The sequence below is a fragment of the Carcharodon carcharias genome, chromosome 20 (genome assembly GCF_017639515.1).
Source record: "Carcharodon carcharias isolate sCarCar2 chromosome 20, sCarCar2.pri, whole genome shotgun sequence".
Lineage (NCBI taxonomy): Eukaryota > Metazoa > Chordata > Chondrichthyes > Lamniformes > Lamnidae > Carcharodon > Carcharodon carcharias.
In genome coordinates, this window is record NC_054486.1 from 110,772,900 (window position 1) to 110,799,044 (window position 26,145).

Below are 26,145 nucleotides of genomic sequence, written 5' to 3' on the forward strand. Positions count from 1 at the left end.
TAGAGATGAGAAATGTTAAAAGCAAGCAGTCACATGTGAGAGTGGGGTACAGGTCAACTAATTGTAACTACACGGTAGGACAGAGCATAAAGGAAGAAATAATGGGAGATTGTTAGAGAGGTCCAGCGATAATCAAGGGGGATTTTAATCTACATCTAGACTGGAAAAATCAGATGGGCAAAGATTTCATATCATGTTTTCAGTATAGTTCCTTAGAACAGCAGATTCTGGAGCCAGAGAGCAGACTATACTAGACCTGGTGTTGAGCAATGAGATAGGATTAATTGATAACCTCCTAGTGAAGGCAACCATAGGTAGCAGTGATCATAATATGATTGAGTTTTACATTCATTTTGAAGGAGAAACGAGTGCGTCCAAGACTAGTATTTTAAACTTAAATAAGGGCAATTATGAGGGCATGACAGCAGAGCTAGCCAAAGTGAACTGGTAAATGAGGTTAAGGGATAGGTTAATAGAGGTTCAGTGGCAGATATTTAAAAGGGTATTTCAGAATACACAGAATCTAATGAGAAAGAAAAATTCGAAGGGGAGGTCCCACCATCCATGGTTAACTAAAAAGTTAAAGTCAGTGTCAAACATAGAGGAAAAAGCATATAATTACGCAAAGATGGGTGGCAGGTCAGAAGACTGGAAAGAATGTAAAGAACAGCAAAGAATGGCAAGATTAATGAGGCTGGAAAAATTAGAGTACAAGAGAAAGCTAGCTGGTAATATAGAGACAGATAGTAAGAGTTTCAAAAGATATTTAAATAAGAAAAGAGTTATCAAAGTGAGTGTTGGTCCTCTAGAAAGTGCGTCTAGGGAATTAATAATAGAAAGTAGGAAGATGGCGGATGAATTGAACAGGTATTTTACTTTGGTCTTCACTATGGAGGACACAAGTAACATTCCAGATGTAGCTATAAATCAGGAAATGGAAAGGAGAGAGGAACTCTGGAAAATTACAATCACCAGGAAAGTGGTATTAAGCAAATTGTTGGGGTTTGGGCTGACAAATCCCCAGGTCTGGATGGACTTCACCCTAAGGTCGTGAAAGAAGTGGCTAGTGAGATCGTTGATGCACTGGTTTTAATTTTCCAAAATTCCCGGGATTCAGGGAGGCTCCATTAGATTGGAAAATAGCAAATGTAACTCCTTTATTCAAAAAGGGAGGGAGAAGAAAGCAGGATACTATTTGCCAGTTAGCTTAACAAATGTCATAGGGAAAATGTCAGTAGCTATTATTAAAGATGTTATAGCAGGGCACATATATAGCAGAGGCATGGATAGGTTCAGTGAATGGGCAAAGCTCTGGCAAATGGAGTATACTGTGGGTAAATGCAAAATTGTTCATTTGGACAGGAAGAATAAAAAAGGAGCTTATTATCTAAATGGTGAGAGATTGCAGAGCTCTGAGATTCAGAGGGATCTGGGTGTCCTAGTGCATAACTCACAAAAGGTTACTAGGCAGATACAGCAGGTAATTACGAAGGCTAATAGAATATTATAATTTATTCACTCTAGTCTGTTAGCTGCCTCCCACAAGTCTGCCTGATGTTCCACTGCCTGTCTTTGCATCTCCAGCATGTGGGTAATAGCCATTTCCAGAGGCTCATCATCAGATTCAGACTCAGCAGGTTCCTGTTCTCCAGCAGTCGCCTGAGGCCCAGACATGGGCTGTCGCTGCCTCCAACTACTCTGGAGACATGTCAGTGAGGTGTTCTTCAGAAAGTGACCCCGAGACTGATTTAGGACCCACTGAAGTCCATTTGTCATCAAGCTGAAATGTATGTCTCTGGGCTGGCAGAGGGTGCAGGTGAACGCTGTGACAGGTCTTCGTCAAACGGATCCTCATCTGAGGTAGCCTGGGGCTGATGGTCTGGCTGGGCCTGTGTTTGGGCCTGCTGGTGCCTGTAAGAGAGAGAAAATAGCTTTAGTTCATGAGCAGACAGAATACAACATTACATGTCACTCACTGTGAATGTCAGGATGTGATCAACTCAGGAAGGCCTCATCGGTACTGCCGGGCTGGGAGAGGACAATCTCACCTCCACCCTGTCCCCCGTGCCAACTTGGCTTCCTCCTCCTCGAAGGGAGTGAGCTCCTGGACGTCCACTGGCCCTCCTCCCGCCTGGGATCTCTCCCTCCCGTTGTGGGCCAGCTCGATCTGCATGAAGACAAATGGATGGAGCGTGATGAGAAGAGTTGGAGGAGAGGCTGGGAAGCGTGGATGCCGGCTGTGTGTGCTGAGCGCTCCCCAGTAAGGGCTGGGGATGGAGTTAGTGCAGCATGATAGATGAGATATTGGTGATGTTAAAGTGTGTGTGAGACTATCAGTGCTGATGTCTCCTCCACTAATAATGTGTGAGATCCCTGAAGAGCGTGACCCTTTGAGTGCCTGATGCCGTTCTGAGAGTGTGAGTTTAGACTGAGCTAAAGGTTGACTTACCCCGGTGGAGCAAATTAGATAATTCATCCTCTTCCTGCACTGTAGGGCATTTCTATTTTGAGCCCCAATGGCACTGAACTCCACTGCGACCCTGTCCCAGAGATGGGAGGTTGTTGGACCTTCTGGTTCCATCCCTTGGGAAGAGGACATCCGTGTGTTTGCGGATGACTTTGAGTAGGACCACCAGGGAGTTGTGGCTGAAGCTTGGGGCGCATGGTTTCTTTATCCTGGTGCTATCTCAGGAGCTGCAGACCACACAGTTGGGCTGCAGAGAGTGAATATGTGTGTCCGTGCGGCGTTTCAGTATGGTGTCAGGACCTTTGACCCCATAAGGTCACAGCAGGGCGGGTGAATCAGTGCCAGCCCCACCATGCGATTGGGCGAGCTGCTCGCTGATGCATAATTCATGAGGTTCCAACTGTACAATTGGGTTTAAGAACACAGCCTGCCACCCAACGCAAAAAGCACAGCTTATCCCCCCCGCCACCAAACTTACTCTCCAGAACGGAAAATTCCACCCCAGAGTGAGGTAAAGGCTGGAATCTAATCGAGGGGTTTGGAGGGTTTATATATAGAATAACAGATACCCGGGAGTGAGTTACAGACTGGAATCTAATCGAAGGGTTTGGAGGGTTTATATATAGAATAACAGATACCTGGGAGTGAGTTACAGACTGGAATCTAATCGAGGGGATTGGGGGTGGTTTATATATAGAATAACAGATACCCGGGAGTGAGTTACGGACTGGAATCTAATCGAGGGGTTCAGGTGATTTATATATAGAATAACAGATACCCGGGAGTGAGTTACAGACTGGAATCTAATCGAGGGGTTTGGGGGTGGTTTATATATAGAATAACAGATACCCGGGAGTCAGTTACAGACTGGAATCTAATCGAGGGGTTTGGGGTGTGTGGTAAAGTGAGCTCCTCTATCCCGTTAAGATAATACAAGTGTACTGATCATGTGACAGCACTGATGAATCACTGTACAACACGAGCAACTGGGAACTGTAAGTCTAGTTTTGGAGGTTTCTGAGTGAACACGTATGATCTGGTGGTTTGCCTTGTGTCTCAATAAACCATCACTGTTTATTCTTGCATCAGTCTCTCCCCGTTATTGATTGTAAGCAGCAATTACAGAGAACATAGGAAGACGTGCAGTTAGAGTTCAGTTAGCCAATGAACTCACTTACCCAAGATATAAAAGAGAGATCTCTTTATTGCTGCTGCCTTTATCCTGCACCTCTCTTGCTTTCTCATTTCATCCGACCTACCTTTGCCTCCAGTCTCCAAATGACACAAATTAAAATTCTTCTTTCATGTATTTAAGTCCCTCCCTGGCTCCTTCCTCTCCTTATCTCTGTTGTCCCTTCCAGTCCCACTGCCTTCTCCCCCACCCCCCAACCTCCAGATATCTGCATTTCTCTATTTCTGGCCTTTTAAGTAGACCTGGTTTTAATTGCTTCATCACTGGTGGCCATGCCTCCAGCTGCCTGGGCCCTAAGCACTGGAATGCCCTCCCTGAACCTCTCCACCTCTCTCTCCTCCTTGAAGACGCTGCTTAAAACCCCAGCCCTTGACTCAGCTTTTGGTCACCCATCCTATTATCTGCTTATGTGGCTTTGTGTCAAATTTTGTTGGTAATGCTCCTGTGAAATGCTTGGGATATTTTACAATTTTAAAGGTGCTATATCAATGCAAGTTGTTTTTTTGGTTGAAAGAAAGTGAAGGAGCTGGAGGAGCAGATCACTCAGGTGAACAAACAGTTAGAGCAACAGAGCGAAACCTACCACCAGATGCTGAGCCACGCTCGAAGGGCGGAAGAGAAGCTAAACGAGCGGGAAGATGCCCTCAGGCACCTGGAAGGACAGCTCACCGCCGAGGACCTGCTGAGAGGTGGCCGCCAGCTTGAACGGCAGAAGGTGAGCTGACGTGAGGCTTTTCTCATCAAAGCCGGTTCAGTTCTGGGCACCGCACCTCAGGGAGGATATATCGGCTTCGGAGAGAGAGAGTGCAGTGCAGATTCACCGGAGCAGCACCAGGACTAAAAGGGTTAAATTATGAGCAGAGTTTAGCATTGACTAGATTTGAATTTCTTCGAGTTAAGGGGCTATCTAATTGAGATGTTTAACATTATTAAAGGGTTTGATAGGATAGATGGAGAGAAATTATTTCCTCTGGTGGCGGAGCTTATTTATTTATTCCTGGGATGTGGGTGTCACTGGCAATGCCAACACTTCTTGCCATCCCTACCTGCCCTTGAGAAGGTTTTGATGGATCACCTTCTTGAACTGCTGCAGCCTGTGTGGATTATAGCTTTATTTTCATGTAGTTTTTTTGGATACAAAGTGGTTTGGTAGGCACCCTCAGAGGGCACTTAAGTGACACCCATATTGCTGAAGGGTCTGGAGTCGCATCTAGACCAGACCAGGTTAGGATGGCAGATTTCCTCCCCCGAGGGACATGACGTAACCTGGTCATCACCAGTGAGACAAGCTGTTCATTCCAGGTTTATTTAGTTAACTGAATTTAAATTCCTCAGCTCCTGTGGTGCCGATTATCAACGGGCTATTGGGTCACAACTGGAACCAAGCTTAGCTTTGTCCCATTAAACCATAGGTTCTTCCGGTGGAGAAGGAGGCTATTTGGCCCGTTGTTTCCGTGCCAGGTCTCTGAATGTTTCCAATCCCACTCTCCTGCTCTTTCCCATTGTCCTGTAAATACTTCCTCTTTAACCTATTTATCCAGTTCCACATTGGTAGCTCTTATTGGACCACCACCCTTCAGGAAGGGCACTCCAGATCACAACAAAACGCCCCCAATCCCTCTCTTAATGTTCTTTTGCTGTTTATGTTATTTCTCAGGAAATCAATTCTCCTGTCACTGGCATCAGTTTCTGCATATTTAAAAGTCCTGATAATTTTGAACACCCTCTATTAAATCTCCGAGGAGGACTTGCAGTGCTTTGTGTGTTGTTTTACACCTTTCAGTGGGGGTGGTTATGTTTTCCATATGCATTACCAGAGAGGAAAGGATGCAATGCATCATGTGATTCAGACTTAGTCTCAGTATGTCCTGAGCAAGCTCTCAGTTCACACATGTGCATGAGTTCTCCAACCGCGTAATACCGCTACCAACTTCTCCAGCTGTGTGATAGCGCTACCGACTTCTCCAACAGTGTAATATCGCTACCAACTTCTCCAACTGTATAATACCGCTACCAACTTCTCCAGCTGTGTAATACCGCTACGAACTTCTCCAGCCGTGTAATACCGCTACCAACTTCTCCGACCGTGTAATACTGCTACCAACTTCTCCAGCCGTGTAATACCGCTACCAACTTCTCCAGCCGTGTAACACCGCTACCAACTTCTCCAGCTGTGTAATACTGCTACCAACTTCTCCAGCCATGTAATACCGCTACCAACTTCTCCGACCGTGTAATACCGCTACCAACTTCTCCAGCCGTGTAATACCGCTACCAACTTCTGCAGCTGTGTAATACCGCTACCAACTTCTCCGACCGTGTAATACCGCTACCAACCTCTGCAGCTGTGTAATACCGCTACCAACTTCTCCGACCGTGTAATACCGCTACCAACTTCTCCTACCCTGTAATACCGCTACCAACTTCTGCAGCTGTGTAATACCGCTACCAACTTCTCCAGCTGTGTAATACCGCTACCAACTTCTGCAGCCGTGTAATACCGCTACCAACTTCTCCAGCTGTGTAATACCACTACCAACTTCTCCAGCCGTGTAATAACGCTACCAACTTCTCCGACCATGTAATACCATTACCAACTTCTCCAGCCGTGTAATAAAGCTACCAACTTCTCCAGCTGTGTAATACCGTTACCAACTTCTCCGACCGTATAATACCGCTACCAACCTCTGCAGCTGTGTAATACTGCTACCAACTTCTCCTACCCTGTAATACCGCTACCAACTTCTCCAGCTGTGTAATACCGCTACCAACTTCTCCAGCCGTGTAATACCGCTACCAACTTCTCCAGCTGTATAATACCACTACCAACTTCTCCAGCTGTGTAATACCGCTACCAACTTCTCCAACCGCGTAATACCGCTACCAACTTCTCCAGCTGTGTAATACCACTACCAACTTCTCCGACCATGTAATACCGCTACCAACTTCTCCAAACGTGTAAAACCGCTACCAACTTCTCCAACCACGTAATACCGCTACCAACTTCTCCAACCACGTAATACCGCTACCAACTTCTCCAACCGTGTAATACCGCTACCAACTTCTCCGACCGTGTAATACCACTACCAACTTCTCCGACCGTGTAATACCACTACCAACTTCTCAGGCAGGATTTGGAGTTCAGTGTGTGGGTGCAGTTGGCCGGCCGGGGAGTGGCTGGGAAACGGCCCCCAACTGCGATTTCACGCTGGCTGAAGAAGGAAAGATCTTGTAACAATCTCAATCACGATGGGCAAAGCATTTGACAAACTAAAGGGACTAAAGGCAGACAAGTCACCAGGACCTGATGGCCTGCATCCAAGGGAAGTGGCTGCAGAGATAGTGGAGGCATTGGTCGAAATATTCTAGAGCTCACTGGATTCCGGGAGGGTCCCAGCGGATTGGAAGAGTGCTAATGTGATGCCCCTGTTCAAGAAGGAAGGGAGAGAGGCAAAAAGCAGGAAACTATAGGCCAGTCAGCTTAACATCTGTCGTTGGGAAGATGCTAGAGTCCATTATTATGGAAGAAATAGCAGGACATTTAGAAAAGCCTAACGCAATTGAACAGAGCCAGCATGGTTTTGTGAAGGGGAAATCACGCTTGACAAATTTGCTAGATATTCTTTGAGGATATAACAAGCAGAGTTGATAAAGGGGAACTGGTAGATGTAATGTATTTGGATTTCCGGAAGGCATTCGATAAGGTGCCACATAAAAGGTTATTGCACAAGATAGGAGCTCACGGTAATCAGGGTGATGTATTATCAGGGATTGAGGACTGGTTAACAGACAGAAGACAGAGAGTCGAGATTAATGGGTCTTTCTCAGTTTGGAAAAACATGACTAGTGGAGTACCACAAGGATCAGTCCTAGAGCCTCGATTATTTACAATCTACATTAATGACTTGGAGGAGGGGGCAGAGTGTAATGTATCCAAGCTTGCTAACAATACAAAAACAGGTGGGAGGGCATGTTGTGATGAGGACATAAGGAATCTGCAAGGGGATATAGACAGGTTGAGTGAGTGGGCAAAAACTTGGCAGATGGAGTTTAATGTAGGAAAGTTTGAGGTCATGCACTTTGGCAGGAAAAATCAAAAGACAGACTATTATTTAAATGGAGAGAGACTCCAAAAAAGTGCAGCACAGAGGGATCTGCGTGTTCTTGTGCATGAAACACAAAAAGCCAGCATGCAGGTTCAGCAAGTAATTAAGGAGGCAAATGGAATTTCGGCCTGTATTGCTAGGGGGTTGGAGTTTAAAAATAGGGAAGTCTTGTTACAACTGTACAGGGTGTTGGTGAGGCCACACCTGGAGTACTGAGTACAGTTTTGGTCCCTGTATTTAAGAAAGGATATACTGGCATTGGAGGCAGTTCAAAAGAGATTCACTGGGCTGATTCCTGGGATGAAGGGGTTGACTTATCAAGAACAGCTAAACAGGTTAGGCCTTTATTCATTAGAGTTTAGAAGAATGACAGGTGATCTTATTGAAATGTACAAGATTCTGAGGGGGTTTGACAGGGTAGATGTTGAGAAGATGTTTCCATTAGTGAGGGAATCTCGAACTAGGGGATTTGGTTACAGAATGAGAGGGCACTGATTTAAAACTGAGAAGCGAAGGAATTTCTTCTCTCAGAGGGCAGTGAATGTCTGCAATTCTCTACCCCAGAGAGTTGTGGAGATTAAATCACTGCAAGTATTTAAAGAGCAAGTGGATAGATTTTTGAAATATCCGGGAGTTGAGGGCTATGAGGAGCTGGCACGAAAGAGGAGCTGAGGCCTGGGGCAGATCAGCCATGATCTTATTGAGTGGCGGGGTAGGTTTGAGGGGCCGAATGGCCTATTCCTGCTCCTATTTCTTGTGTTCTTATGTTCTTGACCCTGCCTCTGAGTCAGAAGCTCTGGGTTCAAGTCCCACTCCAGGACTTGATGGCCAAGAAGGTGTATTCCTACCACGGTCAAACAGGTTGAGTATCAATCCACAAATCCTTCCAACACACACACCAATGACAGGTGGCAAGAGTGGGAAAGATTGCTGGCAGCCATGTGATGGAAAGATATTGGAGCCTCTACCATCACTATCCTGACTACAACATCCATGTAAAAGTGTATGTTGCCACAGCAACTCGGACTCTCTGAGTGAGATGTATCACACCATTAAATCTCCCATTAACCTTCAAGGAAGAGCGAACTTGCATTTCTGTAGCGCCTTTTACAACCTCAGGACATTTACATTTGATGAATACTATGGACATATGGTCACTATTGTAATATAAGAAACACAGAAACCAATTTGCGCACAGCAAGATTCCACAAACAATGATAATGACCGGATAATAAGTGATATTGTTGTGGGATAGATAGTGGCCACGATACCAGGCAGTACCCCCCTGTGCTCCTTCCAATAGTGGATGGGATTTTTTACCCCTTTTTGAGGGGCAGACAGGCCTTTAGCTCCTTATCCAAAAAAATGCCTCTGACAGTGCAAAGGACCTCAGTCCTGCACTTGAGTGTCAGCCAAGTCTCAGTTCTCAATGGGGTTCAGAGGAGGGGGATCCTTCCTCTAAACTGTCTGCTGAATCCACTTTCCTCCCCTTTAATAAATACTTGAAGGGGGGAAGCTTTGATGGTCTATGGGTAAAAGTTAGGGGTGAGTGGGACCAATTGGATAGCTCAGGGGGTTGACAACCTCTCTAACCCGAGGAGCTTTTATCAAACATTGCCTTAAGTAAAAAATTATTGAGAATGGCAAGACAAAAAACTCAGCATTTCTGAACCAAATACTTAGCAGATTGCCAAGTGTCGCTGGCAGAGGCATAATTTGGATAAAAAATAAATGCAAGTGAATTCATTTAATTATAGAAAGAAATAATCAAAATTAAAATACATCTAATGGAATTCTCACAGTTTTTGATGGGTTTTTAAACTGTAATATTGTCAGCAGAGACACTGGAGGGTGGCTGACGCATGAACCAGGTTAAATTCAATAGGTGGAGAGAGGGTCCAAAAAGGAAAACACGACTGACAAAGAGATAATATGAGAATCAAATGTCAATTAATATAAAAGGGAGCCAAAAATCATCTATCAGCTTGTAAATTGTCAGTGGGTAGTGCAAGGTGGAATGGGTCCTATTAGAAACAGAAAGGGTGATATATATACTTAGAGGCTGGAATGCTTAATGAGTTCTTTATATTGGTGTTTACTGAGAAAGAGGAATCTGACAAAATATTGACAGAAGCGGAGATAATGGATGAAATGGATGGGGTGAAAAGTGAAAGGGAGAAGGTATTGGAAAGGTTGGCTATGCTTCGAGTGACTGAGTCACCTGGTGCAGACAGCTTGCATCCCAGGTTCTAAAGGAAGTGGGGATGGAGATAGGAGGAGGGCTTGTCACAGTTTTCCACTCTTCCTGAGGTATGAGGGGGTACCAGAGGATTGGAGAGTGGTAAATGTTTATCCTTATTCAAGAAAGGGTGCAAGGACAATCCTAGCAACTATAGGCTACAATTTAACATCGGTGGTGGGTTAGGTTTTAGAAACAATAATCAGGGGGAAAAAAATGAACTGGCACTTGGAGAGATTTGAGTTAATTAAGGAGAGGCAGCACGGATTTGTAAAAGGCAGATCCTGTTTAACTAAACTAATTGAATTTTTTGAAGAAGTAATGGAGAAGGTTGAGGAAGAGAATGGAATGGGTGTTCTCCATATGGATTTCAAGAAAGTTCTTGACAAAGTTCCATATAAAAGGCTGGTTAACAAAATGGCTCATGGAACAGGCTCTAGTTAGGCCTCAACCAGAGTTTTATCCAGTTGGATAAAAAATTGGCTTAAGGACAGAAAGCAGTGAGTTGTAGTAGATGGTGGTTTTTCAGACTGGAGGATGGTAGGCAGTGGTGTTCCCCAGGGGTCAGTGCTGGGATCAGTACTTTTCTCATTATGTATAAATGACTTGGATCTTGGAAAACGGAGTCAAATTTCAAAATTTGCCAATGATACCAAACTTGGAGGGTGGCCAACAATGAGGATGATACCAGTTGTTTGCAACAGGACATAGCTAGGCTAGCTGAATGGGCTGACAAGAGGCAGATAGAATTTAAGAAATGTGAGGTGATGCATTTTGGCAGCAGGGATGGAGAGGAACAATATAGACTTAACATCCTAAAGAGTTTGCAGGAACAGAGGGACCTAGGGGTGCATGTGCATCAATCTTTGAAGGTGGCAGGACACATTGAGAGAGGGGTTAGCAAAGCAGATGGGATCTTGGGCTTCATAAATAGAGGCACTGAGTACAAAGCAGGGAAGTTATACTGAACCTTTATAAAGCTCTGGTTAGATCCCAACTAGAGTATTGTGTCCGATTCTGGTCACCACACCTTAGGAAGGATGTGAGGGTCCTTGAGATGGTGCAGAGGAGATTCACCAGAACAGTTCCAGGAGATGGGGGATTTTAGTCACCAGGTTAGGGTGGAGAAGCTGGGGTTGTTCTCCTTGGAGATTGAGGGGAGATTTGTTCGAGGTGCACAAGATGATGACAGGTTTGGATAAGGTAGACAAAGAAAAACTGTTCTAATGAGCTGATGGTACAAGGAGCAGGGGAGACAGATTTAAGATTTTGGGCAAGAGATTCAGGGTGAATGTGAGGAAGAAATTTTTTACACATCAAGTAATGTGGGGGACTCTTGGGTTGAGTGGGTCTTGTCCCTACCTCTGAGCCAGAAGCTCTGGGTTTAAGTCCCGCTTCAGGCCTTGATGGCCAAGGAAGGTGTGTTCATAATGGGGCCAAACAGGCTGATTATCAGCCTGGGAATCCTTCCAATAGGCTGATGGCAGGTGGTAAGAGTGGGAGTGTTCCCTGGTCAGCCAGAACCTGAAAAAGACAATGACAAAGACTGCAGCACCTTGCTGAGCATAATCATGGACTAAGTCCATGGTCATCAACACCATCTTAAGGCTTGGGACCTGAAGAGACTGCAGAGAGAGGGAGAGTGCAGTAATGACCTGGAACTCACTGCCCCGAGGGTGGTAGGAGTGGAGACCAGCAATGATGTCACAAGGAAACTGGACGGGCACTTGAGGGAAATAAAACTGCAGGATCACAGGGATAGAGCGGGGCAAAGGGACTGGATTTCTCCTTGGGGAGTTGGCATGGACTCAATGGGCCAAATGACTCCCTTCTATGCTGTAAATGACACTATGCTTGATGTGTAGAATTAAGACAATTTACTTCGGTTATTGATTCTTGTGATTAGAAATAGCTTCTAATAGCAGAATCAAAATCATTTATCACCTCAGATATATTAGAAATACTAATGGTTGCAACCATGAGCCTGTTTCTCGAACCGAATGCATTATCTGTAACCAGGGTGTAGTTATATCACTCAAACAGGTTTACATAGAGCACAATTGCTATTGCTTGTTAAAATGGTCATTCAAATCCATCAAGTGCAGCATTATGATTGGTTTTTATGTGCCCATAGCTTTCAGTTTTCTTGACTTAATTTTTCTCCCCCGACTTTTTCATGCGAATACAATCCATCTGAGAAAGGTAGGGAGCTGCAAGTGGGATGTTAAAGAGTTGCATGTGGCTCCAGAACCACAGTTTGCAGATTCCTGGGCTGAATGGTCTCCTCTGTGCTGCGAGATTCTCTGAATGCTGGGTGAGTTAGGACACCCTCGTTCTGTTGCAGACAGTGAAGCTGATCCTAACACAAATATAAGTAGCTGTCTGATTCTTATCAACGTGCAAGTATTAAAGGACTGGCTCTCAGACAGAGCTTTATTGCACGCCTACGTACATTAACCGGTGTTTTTCTTTTAAAATTAATTCCTGGAAAATATTGAAATCCTGTTTTTAAAATGTACTAATCCACTTCCTCTTTTATTAAGTTGAACCTTCTTGCCTTTTGATTGCTCCCACTGTAAACAAATCAAGAATAATATACGAAAAGTCATTACCTTGAGTGGGGATGCAAAATCCAGGGTGAGATTCCAGAAAACTATAAGAGCTTTCAAGGGTTTCTGAGGTAGTTTGAATTCTGGACTTTTCTGTATCCATTAAAGGATGAGAATGAACTTGCATTTATACAGAACAAAAACAGAATTACCTGGAAAAACTCAGCAGGTCTGGCAGCATCGGCGGAGAAGAAAAGAGTTGACGTTTCGAGTCCTCATGACCCTTCGACAGAACTTGAAAAAAAACAAAAGGAAGGGGGAAACAGAAAGGGGGTGGGGATGGAGGAGGGAGGTAACAGAACTTCTTCAAGGAGAGGCATTTCTTGAAGAGCAGTGGCAGTCAATTAAACACAGAGATAAAAACAAAAAAACTGTGGATGCTGGAAATCCAAAACAAAAATAGAATTACCTGGAAAAACTCAGCAGGTCTGGCAGCATCGGCGAAGTTCTGTTACCCCCCTCCTCCATCCCCACCCCCTTTCTGTTTCCCCCTTCCTTTTGTTTTTTTTCAAGTTCTGTCGAAGGGTCATGAGGACTCGAAACGTCAACTCTTTTCTTCTCCGCCGATGCTGCCAGACCTGCTGAGTTTTTCCAGGTAATTCTGTTTTTGTTTTGGATTTCCAGCATCCGCGTTTTTTTGTTTTTATCTTTGCATTTATACAGCTCCATTCACATTCATTGGACACCTCAAAGCAATTCTAGGACATCCTGAAGCAGTGTTAGTGACAAGTGCAGCACAAATATGTTGTGAAACACAGTATTAACATCAATCAGACAATAACTAGTTAACTTGTTCGACAGTATAGAGGGAGCTTTACTCTCTATCTAACCCCGTGCTGTACCTGCCTTGGGAGTGTTTGCTGGGGACAGTGTAGCTGGAGCTTTACTCTGTATCTAACCCCGTGCTGTACCTGCCCTGGGAGTGTTTGCTGGGGACAGTGTAGAGGGAGCTTTACTCTGTATCTAACCCCGTGCTGTACCTGTCCTGGGAGTGTTTGATGGGGACAGTGTAGAGGGGGCTTTTCTCTGTATCTAACCCCGTGCTGTACATGCCCTGGGAGTGCTTAATGGAGACTGTTATGACACAGCAGATGGTAAATGCTGAGTGTTCAAATCCCAGAGGAAAACTTGAAACAACTGTCACAACTAATTTTCAATTTGTTTAAATTTCAAGCTGCATGCTTTGATTTCAGTAGTAATAAGACCACCAAGTCTTATAGGTTTTTACAAAACTAGATTAAGCATTTACCAATAAGAGAAATTATTTTAAATACATACACAGATCTACAAATTACTACTATGAAAACCGCTAAATCCCATAATCAATCTAACTCCCAGTTATACTTTCGTTAAGGCAACAAGAAGACACATAGATTTTGAAAGACCCAGGCAAGATGACACACAATAGCCTGAATCAGTTGAATTCCAAGTGAGTTTTCTTAACTTCAGTCCCTGGAGACAGCATCTTGAGGCATTGATGCTGAAGGCTTTTCATACTTGTAAGATCTTAAAAATGCCTTCCCTTACAAACAGTTCTTCTTTTCTTTATACATATCTTCCGCTTTGAATGCAAATACCCATTGTTTCACTATCTCTTTGGACTTTATCTTTCTGATAATAAAAATGTCTCATAGCACTAAGTTTTACCAGCAATCTTTGGGAAAAATAAACACACCATTTCTAAACTTCACCTGGTCAGGTGACACATTTCACCCCTCCTTCAAAAACAATCTAGTCTGGTTTATTTTATGTTTCTAAGCTTCCCCCTGTTTATCTAATTAACATTTCAAACCTATCCCCTTTTCTTGGATGAAAACACCCAGACTGAGTCAATTAATCACACAAACACACACACACACACACACACACACACAGACACACACACACATATAGACAAATAGGCACATCCCGCTATTACTCTATTTTACAATAAATTCCAATAACATTGTGAGGATTATTACATCTTCTTGACATGTAGAGGGAGCTTTATTCTGTATCTAATCCATGCTGTAACTGTGCAAATTGACCAGGTTTAGAATAGTTATGGAAAAGAACAAGAAAAAAAATCAAACGTGAAAACACTCCCCTAGTAGGAGGACTAATTTTAGAGTTGGAAAGGGATTTGTTGCTGGTGGATTGGAATCAGAAATTGGTTGGCAAAATAGTAATTATATTTATTAATGACTATTTTATAATTTATGACCAGTTCTGGTCTTCCCCACAAGTGGGAACATCATCCCTCAGCCTTTTCTTAGCCCAAGGAAACTTCCCGAGCCTGTTCAGCCTTTCCTGATGCTTATAACCTTTCACTCCCAGTGTCGTCCTTGTGTAGCTTTCTTGCCTCTTTTTCAGTGACTCTGTCCCCTTTTCCATCAGATGGAGAGTGTAAAAAGGAGATGGTTCAGGTACAGAGGAGAAACATTCCCAAACAAAGGGGGGAAGGAAGACCATCCAAAGCTGGAGCTCCCTGTATGGCTGATGATATAGAGATTAAAATAAAACAGAATAAGGAGGCTTATGAGAAGCTGAATACATAGAGGAACTAAGAGATCTTAAAAAGTGAATGGGTGGCAATGGGAGAGCATGAGAACAGTTTATTGGCTAAAATAAAAGTGAACCCAAACATATAAAACATAAACGGAGAGTCAAAGGATGGGGCTGATTAGGGACCAGAAAGAAGCTCTTTTTGTGGAGACAGAGGATGTTGCTGAGGTATTAAAGAAGAATTTTACATCTGTCTTCACTGCTGCCAATGTCACAGTAAAGGAGGAGGCAGTAATGATATTGGACAGAATAAAAATTGGTAAAGAGGAGGTACTTTAAGTGTAGATAGGGCTCAAAGTAGATAAGTCACCGGGTCTGGATGGGATGCATCCTGGGTTACTGAGGGAAGCAAGAGTGGAAACTGCAGAGGCCCTTGTTGTGAGGGTGTTGGTTACAGATTGGTATGTGTTAAAGAAGTCTCTGTAGGCTTCTGTAGGTTAACTGAAGTCTTTATTAATTACTGGAACTATTTACACATACAGTAAAGGGCACAAGCTAACAGCTATCTCCATGCCTAGGTCTATACACGTCTCTGCTCAACACCATACTGACCCTGGGTCTGGATCATGTGCCTTCTTACATCACTGTGTGGGTGGTACTGTAATTAGTTCCACATTACATTTGGAGTTTTACTAGTTTACTTCATGTCTTACATTGTTATCAGTCCCATTCATTTACATTGTTGTTACTACATTATCATTACCCCATCTTTCCCCTTAAAATCCTTGAACTTAAATGTTCAGGCAGTCTAGAGGCCCAATAACCCTTCCATGTCTCGTTCGTAGTTCTGTCGGAGGAGTTGCAGACTCTGTCGTTGCTGGTTCTTGTTGGTTTGGAGGTTGTTCTGACACCTGGGTATGTCCCCCGATATCTCTCTACTGCACAGTGGCGATGGGCTGTCTAGGGATGAGGAGGAGACTCCTCCTGATTCTCCTGACTGGGTCCATTGTGGTGCCAACCAGGTAGGAGCGAGGTTGGTCCTCACTCTTTCTAATGACGGTTCCTTCTCTCTCGAGGTCTTTAATCCAGACCTTGTCACCTTGCTGTAATAGTGGCGAGGGTCTAGTGCGGCACCTTCTGTTGTAGGTGGAGGCTTGCTTCTGTCTGTACGACTGCTCTCTTGCTTGGATGTCCTGCTAACCCTTGGTCACCAACCCTGGTATGAGTTTTTCCGATAAGATTGGAAGTTGTGTGTCGAGTTTTCTATCCATCAGGAGTTTGGATGGGGACAGGCCACAATGTAAAGGGGTGGACGCTGTGAGCAGCGATGTGGGAAAGTCCTCATCCTTTATCAGGAGGGCTGTTACCGTACAGATCCCTCTTTCAGCTTCTCCATTTAACTGTGGGTATCTCAGGGAGCTGGGACAGTAGCAGAAGCTGGGTGTGGTGGAGGAAGTGGGCAGAGTATTCTCTGGAAAATTGTGGGCCGTTAACAGACATGATCTTGTCCGGAATGCCTTGGCTCGCGAGCATCTCTTTTACTGCCTTAATTACTGCCTCTGTGGTAGTTTTATATCATTGCTTCACCTCAATCCATCTGGAGAAGTCGTCCACCACTATAAGGAAGGATTTGCTGGTGCAGATGAACAGGTCCACAGCCAGCCTCTCCCACAGTGGGGAATTGTGTGGGGATGAGGGACTCTCCTTGGTCCTGTCTGTGCAATGCACACAAGCGGCAATTTGCAATGGTGTCCTCACCTGCCTTGGAAATGCCTGGCCACCAGACAGCGGATTGGGCCGTGCTCTGCACTTAGTGATGGTCACGTGACCCTGGTGTATTTTTTGAAGGATCTCTGGCTGCAGGGAGACTGGGATGATCAGCTGCTCATCCCGCACCAGGAGGTCATCCATAACGGTAAAGTGTTCTTGCTGCTCGAACCAGGTTTCTGTGGTCTCTCTGTTCTGTCTCTGTTGGGGCCATTCTTATTGACAGTATCTGGGATGCAGGCACAATCCTCACTGAGCATTTGCTCCTGGTGGATCTGTTTACTTGTGGTCACTGGCAGGTATCTTCTGGCTGAAGGGTACAGGCTAGCAGCTGTCTCCATGCTTAGGTCTATACACGTCTCTGTGCTCAAAACCACAACTGACCGTGGGTCTGGGTCATGTGTTCACTTACATCACTATGTGGGTGGTACTGTACTCAGCCCCACATTAACCCTATATGTGCCAGACCCTTATACTCCACGCTGACCACAATCTTACGGGTTCTCTGTAGATTTGGGGGTGGTGCCAGTGGACTGGAAGATGCAAATGTTACACCTCTCTTCAAAAATGGAGAGAGGACAGGAGAGGACAAAACAACACGACACCTACAGGCCAGTCAGCCTGACATGAGTGTGGAGAAACCTGCGGGCACTACAATCTGGGACAAAATTAATTGACACTTGGAAAAATACAGACTAATGAATGAAAATCAGCACAAATTTGTTCAAGGTAGGGGAGGTCTCCTCCTGTGCTGCATCATTCTATGATACTTCTGACTATAACAGTGACCACATTTCAGAAGGTATTTCACTGGTTTAAAGCAGCTTAAGTGCTGCAAAGCTGTTGCTCAATCAGGAAGAAAAACAGAACAGATTTATAGATTTCTATGCAATGCCTTTTGGAAATATATTTTTCCTTCTCTTTGTAGTCATTTCAACCCCTTTGGTTATGTCAATCTTTTTCAAATTAGATTCAAAGGCGAATTTGTCTTGACCATAATATTCCACACAGCACCACTGATGAATGTTTCCTCCAAGAAGTAATTTTTTTTTTTTCACAGCAAAACAGCCCAAAACTGGAGCCGCAGGTAATTCCTTTCCGGATGTATACATCCATGTCTGCAAGTGACTTGTGTAATCAAGCTAGTGGGTGATCCGTAAGCCATTAACACGCTGGCCCATGACATAATTTTGCTTTGCAAAACAGTGCAACTTTAACTTATGACTTTTTAATCTGAGCAAGATTTCAATAAAATTCAATATTTTTGTGTTTAACATTCCACCAGTTCTAGATGTTATCTGTTAAAATGTCCATTGCCAAGGAGGTTTTTAGACAGCTGACATTCTTTTAAAATTATAAACATGTTTAGAAAACTCTTAGCTAAAAATTGACAATGAGAAATAATGGGTCCGATGTATCAAGGTCAGGAACTGTACACGAGTGCTCAATGAGCCTCAGGCTCCAGAGTCACAGGTTGCTGACCTCTTCTAGACCCTTTGCTCTTGAGTGTTTCAGTAACTGGGGTTCATTTCTAGTGCAGTATAACTGAGAAGGCAGCTTAGACTTGTATAGAACCTTAGTTGGACCACGCTGGAGGGACTTTGCACATCTCTCCTCTCCATTTTACAAAAAAAGACATAGGGCAGAAATTTTCAACCAGTGGGTGTGCACGCGCCTGACCCACATCGAGCATGAAATGACGCGTGTTGATGTTGTCCGAGTGTACCGATGTCAACACGCTGTCACGCGATCGTTCAGTTGACGGGCGAGCGCCAGAGCTGGCGGTGCACCCGGTGACAATTAAGAGGCCTGTTAAGGCCATTAAGTAATTAAAATGAATGTTTTGCTGCCTGTCCAACCTTACAGGCGGCGGGCGGGCGAAAAGGTTTTTGGAAACCTCATCCACAGGCAGGATGAGGTTTCCAACAGCAAATAAAAATAAACCAAAATACTTTTATTTTTCATTAATAACATGTCAGCCGCTCATTGACAGAGGGGACCCATGTTTCAGTACATTTTTATTTTTTACTTTTTTGTCATTTCTCTCCATCTCCCTGACGCACAGCTCCGTGCCTCAGGGAGAGGTTATGCAGCGCCTACTCGCCGGCGTGCCTGAAATTCGCACTGGGCCCGCTCGCCCTTTTCCCCCACCCCACACACAACCACACAGGCAGCACTGACCACAGCGTGAAATTGCAGTCCGGTGCCGATCGCGGGCGGTGGTCAGCTTCCTGACCACCCTCGCCCTCACCCCCCCCCCCCGCCGAGCAACCCCAACCGCGGGCACAATTCTGCCCATGGAGTCACTGCCAAAAGCTGCAGAGAAAGATGTCCAAGGATGGACCGGAAGAAGAGCTGAGCTATAAATGTGAGATGGTCACCAATAAATCCAAAAGGGAATTAAGGGGTAAGTTCATCCAGAGAGTGGTTACAATGTGGAAGGGTGCAGGGTGTTAAATAGCATTGACATGTTATGGAGGAAGCCGGAAAGACTCATGAGGGAGAAGGAAATGGAAGGATATGCTGATGGAGTGACATGAAGAGGGGGTGTGAGCAGACTCACTGGCTTGAACCTGTGGGCTGAATGGCCTGTTTCTGTGCTGTGAGTATTTTGTAACACCACATTGGACTGAAACATGGCCCACCAACTCCTCTCGCTGTTTATTTATCTCTACTCTTTGTCTCGGAAATGTTTTACTGAGCCACTGATGTCAAGGCAAAATGCTGCAGATCCTGGAAATCTGAAGTAAAACCAGGAAATGCTGGAATTGATGAAAAGTCATTGATCTGTAAAATAACTCTGTGTTTCTCTCTGCACAGATGCTGCCTGACCTGCTGCGTATTTCCAGCAGTTTTGGTTTTTATTTCAAGTATTTTGTTCCATTTCAGCGCATGAACTTCCTGCAGCAGCTGGCAGAGAGGATGAAGGTTGAACAGGACATGTTGCTGGATGGCTGGGAGTCTCAGAGCCAGCAGCTGTTGGCCAGGGCTCAGCAGCTCACCGAGTTAGAGGCCAAGAGTCTCGGTGACAACCAGGAGCTCCTGCACATTCTACAGAAGAAGGTTTGTGTTGGTTGTAACCTATGGCATGGGTTTCACTGTAAAGTGAAGCTTTAGAAAGTACTAGAACATAGTGAGGACCTGAGAACTTACAGAATATTCCACACTCTAACTGCTTAAAAGAGCAGCATGAAATGTTTCTCTTAATTCCAATCAGAATCACATCAAAAATGTGATCCCAAACTGGATTAAAGTTTGTGCATAGATTTAGACTCATTCAGCAAGAGTTTTACTCTGTATCTAACCCCGTGCTGTACCTGTCCTGGGAGTGTTTGATGGGGACAGTGTAGAGGGAGCTTTACTCTGTATCTAACCCCGTGCTGTACCTGTCCTGGGAGTGCTAGATGGGGGCAGTGTAGAGGGAGCTTTACTCTGTATCTAACCCCGTGCTGTACCTGTCCTGGGAGTGTTTGATGGGGACAGTGTCGAGGGAGCTTTACTCTGTACCTAACCCCGTGCTGTATCTGCCCTGGGAGTGTTTGATGGGGACAGTATAGAGCGAGCTTTACTCTGTATCTAACCCCATGCTGTACCTGCCCTGGGAGTGTTTGATGGGGACAGTGTAGAGGGAGCTTTACTCTGTATCTAACCCCGTGCTGTACCTGTCCTGGGAGTGTTTGATGGGGACAGTATAGTAGAAGCTTTACTCTGTATCTAACCCCGTGCTGTACCTGTCCTGGGAGTGTTTGATGGGGACAGTATTGAAGGAGATTTACTCTGTATCTAACCCTGTGCTGTACCTGCCCTGGGAGTGTTTGATGGGGACAGTGTAGAGGGAGCTTTACTCTGTATCTAACCCTGTGTTGTATCTGTCCTGGGAGTGTTTGATGAAATAGGAAGGAGCCCAGTTCCCTTGGCATTATCAGCTATATGGAATTACATCTTTCTGCTCAGATCCTGAAGCATCTCTATTAACTGTCCAATGGATCACAGAATGGGCAGAATGTTACTCCCCTGGGTGGGTTCGCTCTCGCCCTGATCGGGTGTCCAATTGCAGGAGATGGGGGTGGTGGTTGATGGCCGGTTCCTGGACGCTCCGAAGCCCACCAATCGCACGCACCTGCCAAAGGTAAAATTCAGGGCATTGTGTCGGTTTGGGTGATTTTCAACCCACAGTTGGCTGAGCAGAGGGTTCACCCGGACAATCTAAGCAAAGCCTTGAGGTAAGAGAGAAAAATCCCAACCAGTGTACAGACTCCACAGCAGTTCGCTGGTGTGTAAAGAACAAAATGCTGGAGATCATTTTGTTCATTTTCTAACCGACAGGAGGCAATAGATGATCCGTTTGGTAAAATGTGCTGTAGCCTCCTAGTAAGATTCAATCTTCTCCTTAACAACTACGTTGTTACACAAGAACATTGAGTACTTTTTAAAAATAACCATATCCCTCCTCCATCCTCCTCAGTACAGTCTCTCATTTTCAAGTCTTCCTGGGTAGTTAGAACACGGCTATTCCAGATTTGAGCTGATTCCTTTTCCACTGCCTGGTCCCCAGCTGTATGGAGAGCAGGGGCTCCTTGGTGAAAGGGTCACACTCAGTGCGACAGCTGCAGGTGTGATATTTAATACACTTTTGAGCACAGAAGGAAAATGTCATTACATTTTCTGAGTAATTTGTGGGCAGAGGATAGATGTCACTGATAAAGGCCCCTGCTTTCTAAATCCATAGTAATCAGGTGTATCAAGTCACTAGTTGTGATGAGGTAAATAACAGTTTTAATGTTGTTGTTGCTGGGGTTCAGTAATAACTCTGACCTTTGGGGGAGGAACAGGCATCAAGGTTTGAAGAAGCAAAGCTTTTCTCGCATAAAGATGAAAGTTTTCAGGAAACTGTTTTGGATCTGGACCAGAGAGAGTGAGGCTCTGAGTGTGAGGCCCAGCTCATTCACTCCTGTCCTTGAGGGAAGGAAATCTGCCAACCTTACCCAATCTGTCCTGTCTCTAACTCCAGACCCACTCAATGGGCTTTACTCTGAAATGGCTCAGGAAGCCATTCAGTTTATATCAAATTGCCGTGAAAAAAATCTAATAAGAATAAGTTGGGATGTGCTACCCAGTATCAACCCAGGCACTGGACAGGACAGGTACACATTCAACTCGCTCAACCCAGTCTTTACAAACATCTGGGGGCTTGTGCCAAACTTGGGGGGAGTTGTCCCGCAGCCAACTCAAACAGAAAGTCATACTCACTGAATTATACCTTACAGACAGTATCCCAAGGTGGCAATACAGGAGGAAGTGGCTATGGGACTCCTCAGTATTGATTCTGGACACTGAGGTCTCATGGGATCAGGTCAAACATTTTGTAAGGAAACTGCTGCTGATCATCACCGTCACTCACCTGAAAACTGCTCGGAAGAAGCATCACCAGAATAGGCTCAGTAACACCATTACTGACACATCTGGCTAAGTCTTGGAGGACGGAGCTGACAGACTGGGAACCAACAAGAGATAAAAAGAACTTCTTTGACCTCACCTTCACCAATCTATCAGTCGCAGATGCATCTGTCCATGACAGTATTGGTGGGAGTGACCACCGCACAGTTTTTTATGGAGAAGATGTCTTCACATTGAGGATACCCTCCATCGTGTTGTGTGTCGCTACCACCGTGCTAAATGGGATAGATTTCAAACAGATCTAGCAACTCAAGGCTGGGCATCCATGAGGTGCTGTGGGCCATCAGCAGCAGCAGAATTGTACTTGAACACAATCTGTAACCTCATGGCCCAGCATATCCCCCACTCTACCATTACCATCAAGCCAGGGGATCAACACTGGTTCAATGAAGAGTGCAGGAGGGCACGTCAGGAGCAGCACCAGGCATACCTAAAAATGAAGTGTCAACCTGGTGAAGCTACAACACAGGACAACTTGTGTGCCAAACAGCATAAGCAGCAAATGATAAAGTGAAGTGATTCCACAACCAACGGATCAGATCTAAACTCTGCAGTCCTGTCACATTGAGTCATGAATGGTGATGGACAATTGAACAACTAACAGGAGGAGGGGGCTTCACAAATATCCTCATCCTCAATGATGGGGGAGCCCAGCACATCAATGCAAAAGATAAAGATAAAGCATCTGCAAGTACCTTCAGCCAGAAGTGCCGAGTGGATGATCCAACTCAGCCTCCTTCTGAGGTCACAGATGCCAGTCTTCAGCCAACTCGATTCACTCCACGTGATATCAAGATATGGCTGAAGGCGCTGGATACTGCAAAGGCTATGGGCCCTGACAATATTCCAGCTGTCAAGCTGAAGATTTGTGCTCCAGAACTTGCTGCACCCCTAGCCAAGCTGTTCCAGGATGGCTACAACACTGGCATCTACCCGGCTATGTGGAAAACTGCCCAGAGAGTATGTTGTGTCTACAAAAAGCAGGACAACTACAACATGGCCAATTACTGGCCCATCAATCTACTCTCAAGCATCATCAAAGTGATAGAAGGGGTCATCAACAGTGTTTTCAAGTGACACTCGCTCATCAATAACCTGCTCACTGACGCCCAACTTGGGTTCCACCAGGGCCACTCAGCTCCTGACCACATTACGGCCTTGGTCCAAAATTGGACAAAAGAGGTGAGCTCCAGAAGTGAGGTGAGAGTAACTGTCCTGGACATCAAGGCCACATTGAGGAACAGTAGTAAAATTAAAGTCAGTAAGAATCAGGGGGAAAACTCTCCGCTGGTTGGAGTCATACCTAACACATATAAAAATGGTGGTGGTTGTTGGAGGTCAGTCATCTCAGCTCGAGGACATCACTGCAGGAGTTCCTCAGGTCAGTGTCCTTGGCCCAACCATCTTCAGCTGCTTCATCAATGACCTTCCTTCCATCATAACGTCAGAAATGGGGATGTTTGCTGATGATTGCACAATGTTCAGCACCATTCATGACTCCTCAGATACTGAAGCAGTCCATGTCCAAATTCAGCAAGACTTGGACAATATCCAGGCTTGGGTTGACAAGTGGCAAGTAACATTCATGCCACACAAGTGCCAGGCAATGACCATCTCCCCTTGACATTCAATGGCATCGCTGAGTCCCCCATTATCAGCTTCCGGGGGTCACCATTGACCAGAAACTGAACTGGACTAGCCATATAAACACTGTGGCTACAAGAGCAGGTCAGAGGCTGGGAATCCTGCAGAGAGTAACTCACCTCTTGACTCCCCAAAATCTGTCCACCATCTACAAGGCACAAGTCAGGAGTGTGATGGAATACTCTCCACTTGCCTGGATGAGCACAGCTCCCACAATGCTCAAGAAGCTTGACACCATCCAGGACAAAGCAGCCCACTTGATTGGCATCACATCCACAAACATTCACTCCCTCCACCACCGATGCACAGTAGCAGCAGTGTGTACCATCTACAAGATGCACTGCAGGAATTCACCAAGTCTCCTTTGACAACACCTTCCAAACACACAGGTACTACCATCTAGAAGGACAAGGGCAGCAGACACATGGGAACACCACCACCTGGAAGTTCCCCTCCAAGTCACTCACCATCCTGACTTGGAAATATATCACTGTCGCTGGGTCAAAATCCTGGAACTCCCTCCCTAACAGCACTGTGGGTGTACCTACACCAAATGGACTGCAGCGGCTCAAGAAGGCAACTCACCCCCACCATCTTGAGGGGCAATTAGGGATGGGCAATAAATGCTGGCCCAGCCAGCGAAGCCCACATCCTGCAAAAGAATAGAAACATGGGTAAACTTAATCGAGATTATTTGTTCATGTGTAGGATAAATACCAACATGAACTGAGGAAGAGTCATACGGACTCGAAACGTTAACTCTGTCTCTCTCTCTCTCCACAGATGCTGCCAGAGCTGCTGAGTTTTTCCAGTATTTTCTGTTTTTGTTTGAGCCAACATGAACTGGTTGTGCCCAGTGGCTAGTTTCTGTGTTGTTAATTTTGAAAACATTGTGCCTGTCTCAGTCACATCATCACCTTTCTGTCTGACAGGTGACTGTTCAAAGAGAGAAGCTGGTGAGCAGCAAACGTCAGGTTGAAGTCCTCACTGCCAAACTGGACCAGCTGGAGGCAAGGACACCCAGCTTGGAGGGTGTGGCTGGACATGGGGTAAAGGACAAGGCACTTTCAAAACTGCAGCAGAGAATGCAGAGGCTGCAGGAGGAGCTGAACGAGGCAAAGATCACCAACCGGAATCTGAGAGCAAAGTGTATGGAAATCACCACCCTTAAAGTGAGCATCGTCTGAATGTGATCAGGGGATCCTGCAGGGAGAGGGGATCCCGCAGGGAGGGGGGATCTAACAGGGAGAAGGGATCCTGCAGGGAGAGGGGATCCGACAGTGAGAGAGGATCCAACAGGGAGAGGGGATCCTGCAGGGAGAGGGGATCCTGCAGGGACAGGGAATCTTGCAGGGAGAGGCGATCTGACAGGGAGAGGGGATCCAACAGGGAGAGGGGATCCTGCAGGGAGAGGGAATCTTGCAGGGAGAGGCGATCTGACAGGGAGAGGGGATCCAACAGGGAGAGGGGATCCTGCAGGGAGAGGGAATCTTGCAGGGAGAGGCGATCTGACAGGGAGAGGGTATCCAACAGGGAGAGGGGTTCCTGCAGGGAGAGGGAATCCTGTAGGGAGGCAGAATCCTGCAGGGATCAGAGATCCTGCAATGAGAGGGGATCCAACAGGGATTTGGGATCCTGCAGGGATAGGGTATCTTCTGGTGTGAGGGGATCCTGCAGTGAGAGGGGATCCTCCAGGGGAGGGGATCCTGCAGGGAGAGGGAATCTTGTGGAGAGGTGGAATCCTGCAGGAAGGGGGATCCAACAGTGAGAGGAGATCTGACAAGGGGAGGGGATCCTGAAAAGTGAGGGGATCCTGCAGGGAGAGGTGATCCTGCAAGGAGAGGTGATCCTGCAGGGTGAGGTGATCTGACTGGGAGATGGGATCCTGCAGGAAGAGGAGATCCTCCAGTGAGAGGGGATCCAACGTTGGGAGGAGTTCCTGCAGTGAGAAGGGATCCTGCAGGGAAATGGAATCCTTCAGGGAGAGGGGATCCTGCAATGAGAGGGGATCAGGCAGGGAGAGTGGATCTGACAGGGAGAGGGAGTCCTGCAGGGAGAGGTGATCCTGCAGGGAGAGGGGATCCTGCAGGGAGAAGGGATCCTGCAGGGAGATGGGATCCTACTGAGTTTTTTTGGATCTGGCTTCTCTCCATGATCCCACGCATTCATGTACACGTGTC

At 45.7% G+C, this 26,145-nt stretch overlaps 1 protein-coding gene across 1 annotated transcript in view; it reads left to right on the forward strand.

Annotated features, from left to right (window-relative positions):
* Positions 1-26,145, forward strand: part of LOC121292383 (coiled-coil domain-containing protein 170-like) — a 50,976-nt gene that overhangs the window by 16,587 nt on the left and 8,244 nt on the right. The window contains exons 8-11 of the mRNA XM_041214232.1: positions 4,174-4,374; positions 17,925-17,951; positions 19,754-19,927; positions 24,898-25,137. Of these exons, the coding sequence (XP_041070166.1) occupies positions 4,174-4,374; positions 17,925-17,951; positions 19,754-19,927; positions 24,898-25,137 (642 nt within the window). The remainder of the gene's footprint in view (positions 1-4,173; positions 4,375-17,924; positions 17,952-19,753; positions 19,928-24,897; positions 25,138-26,145) is intronic.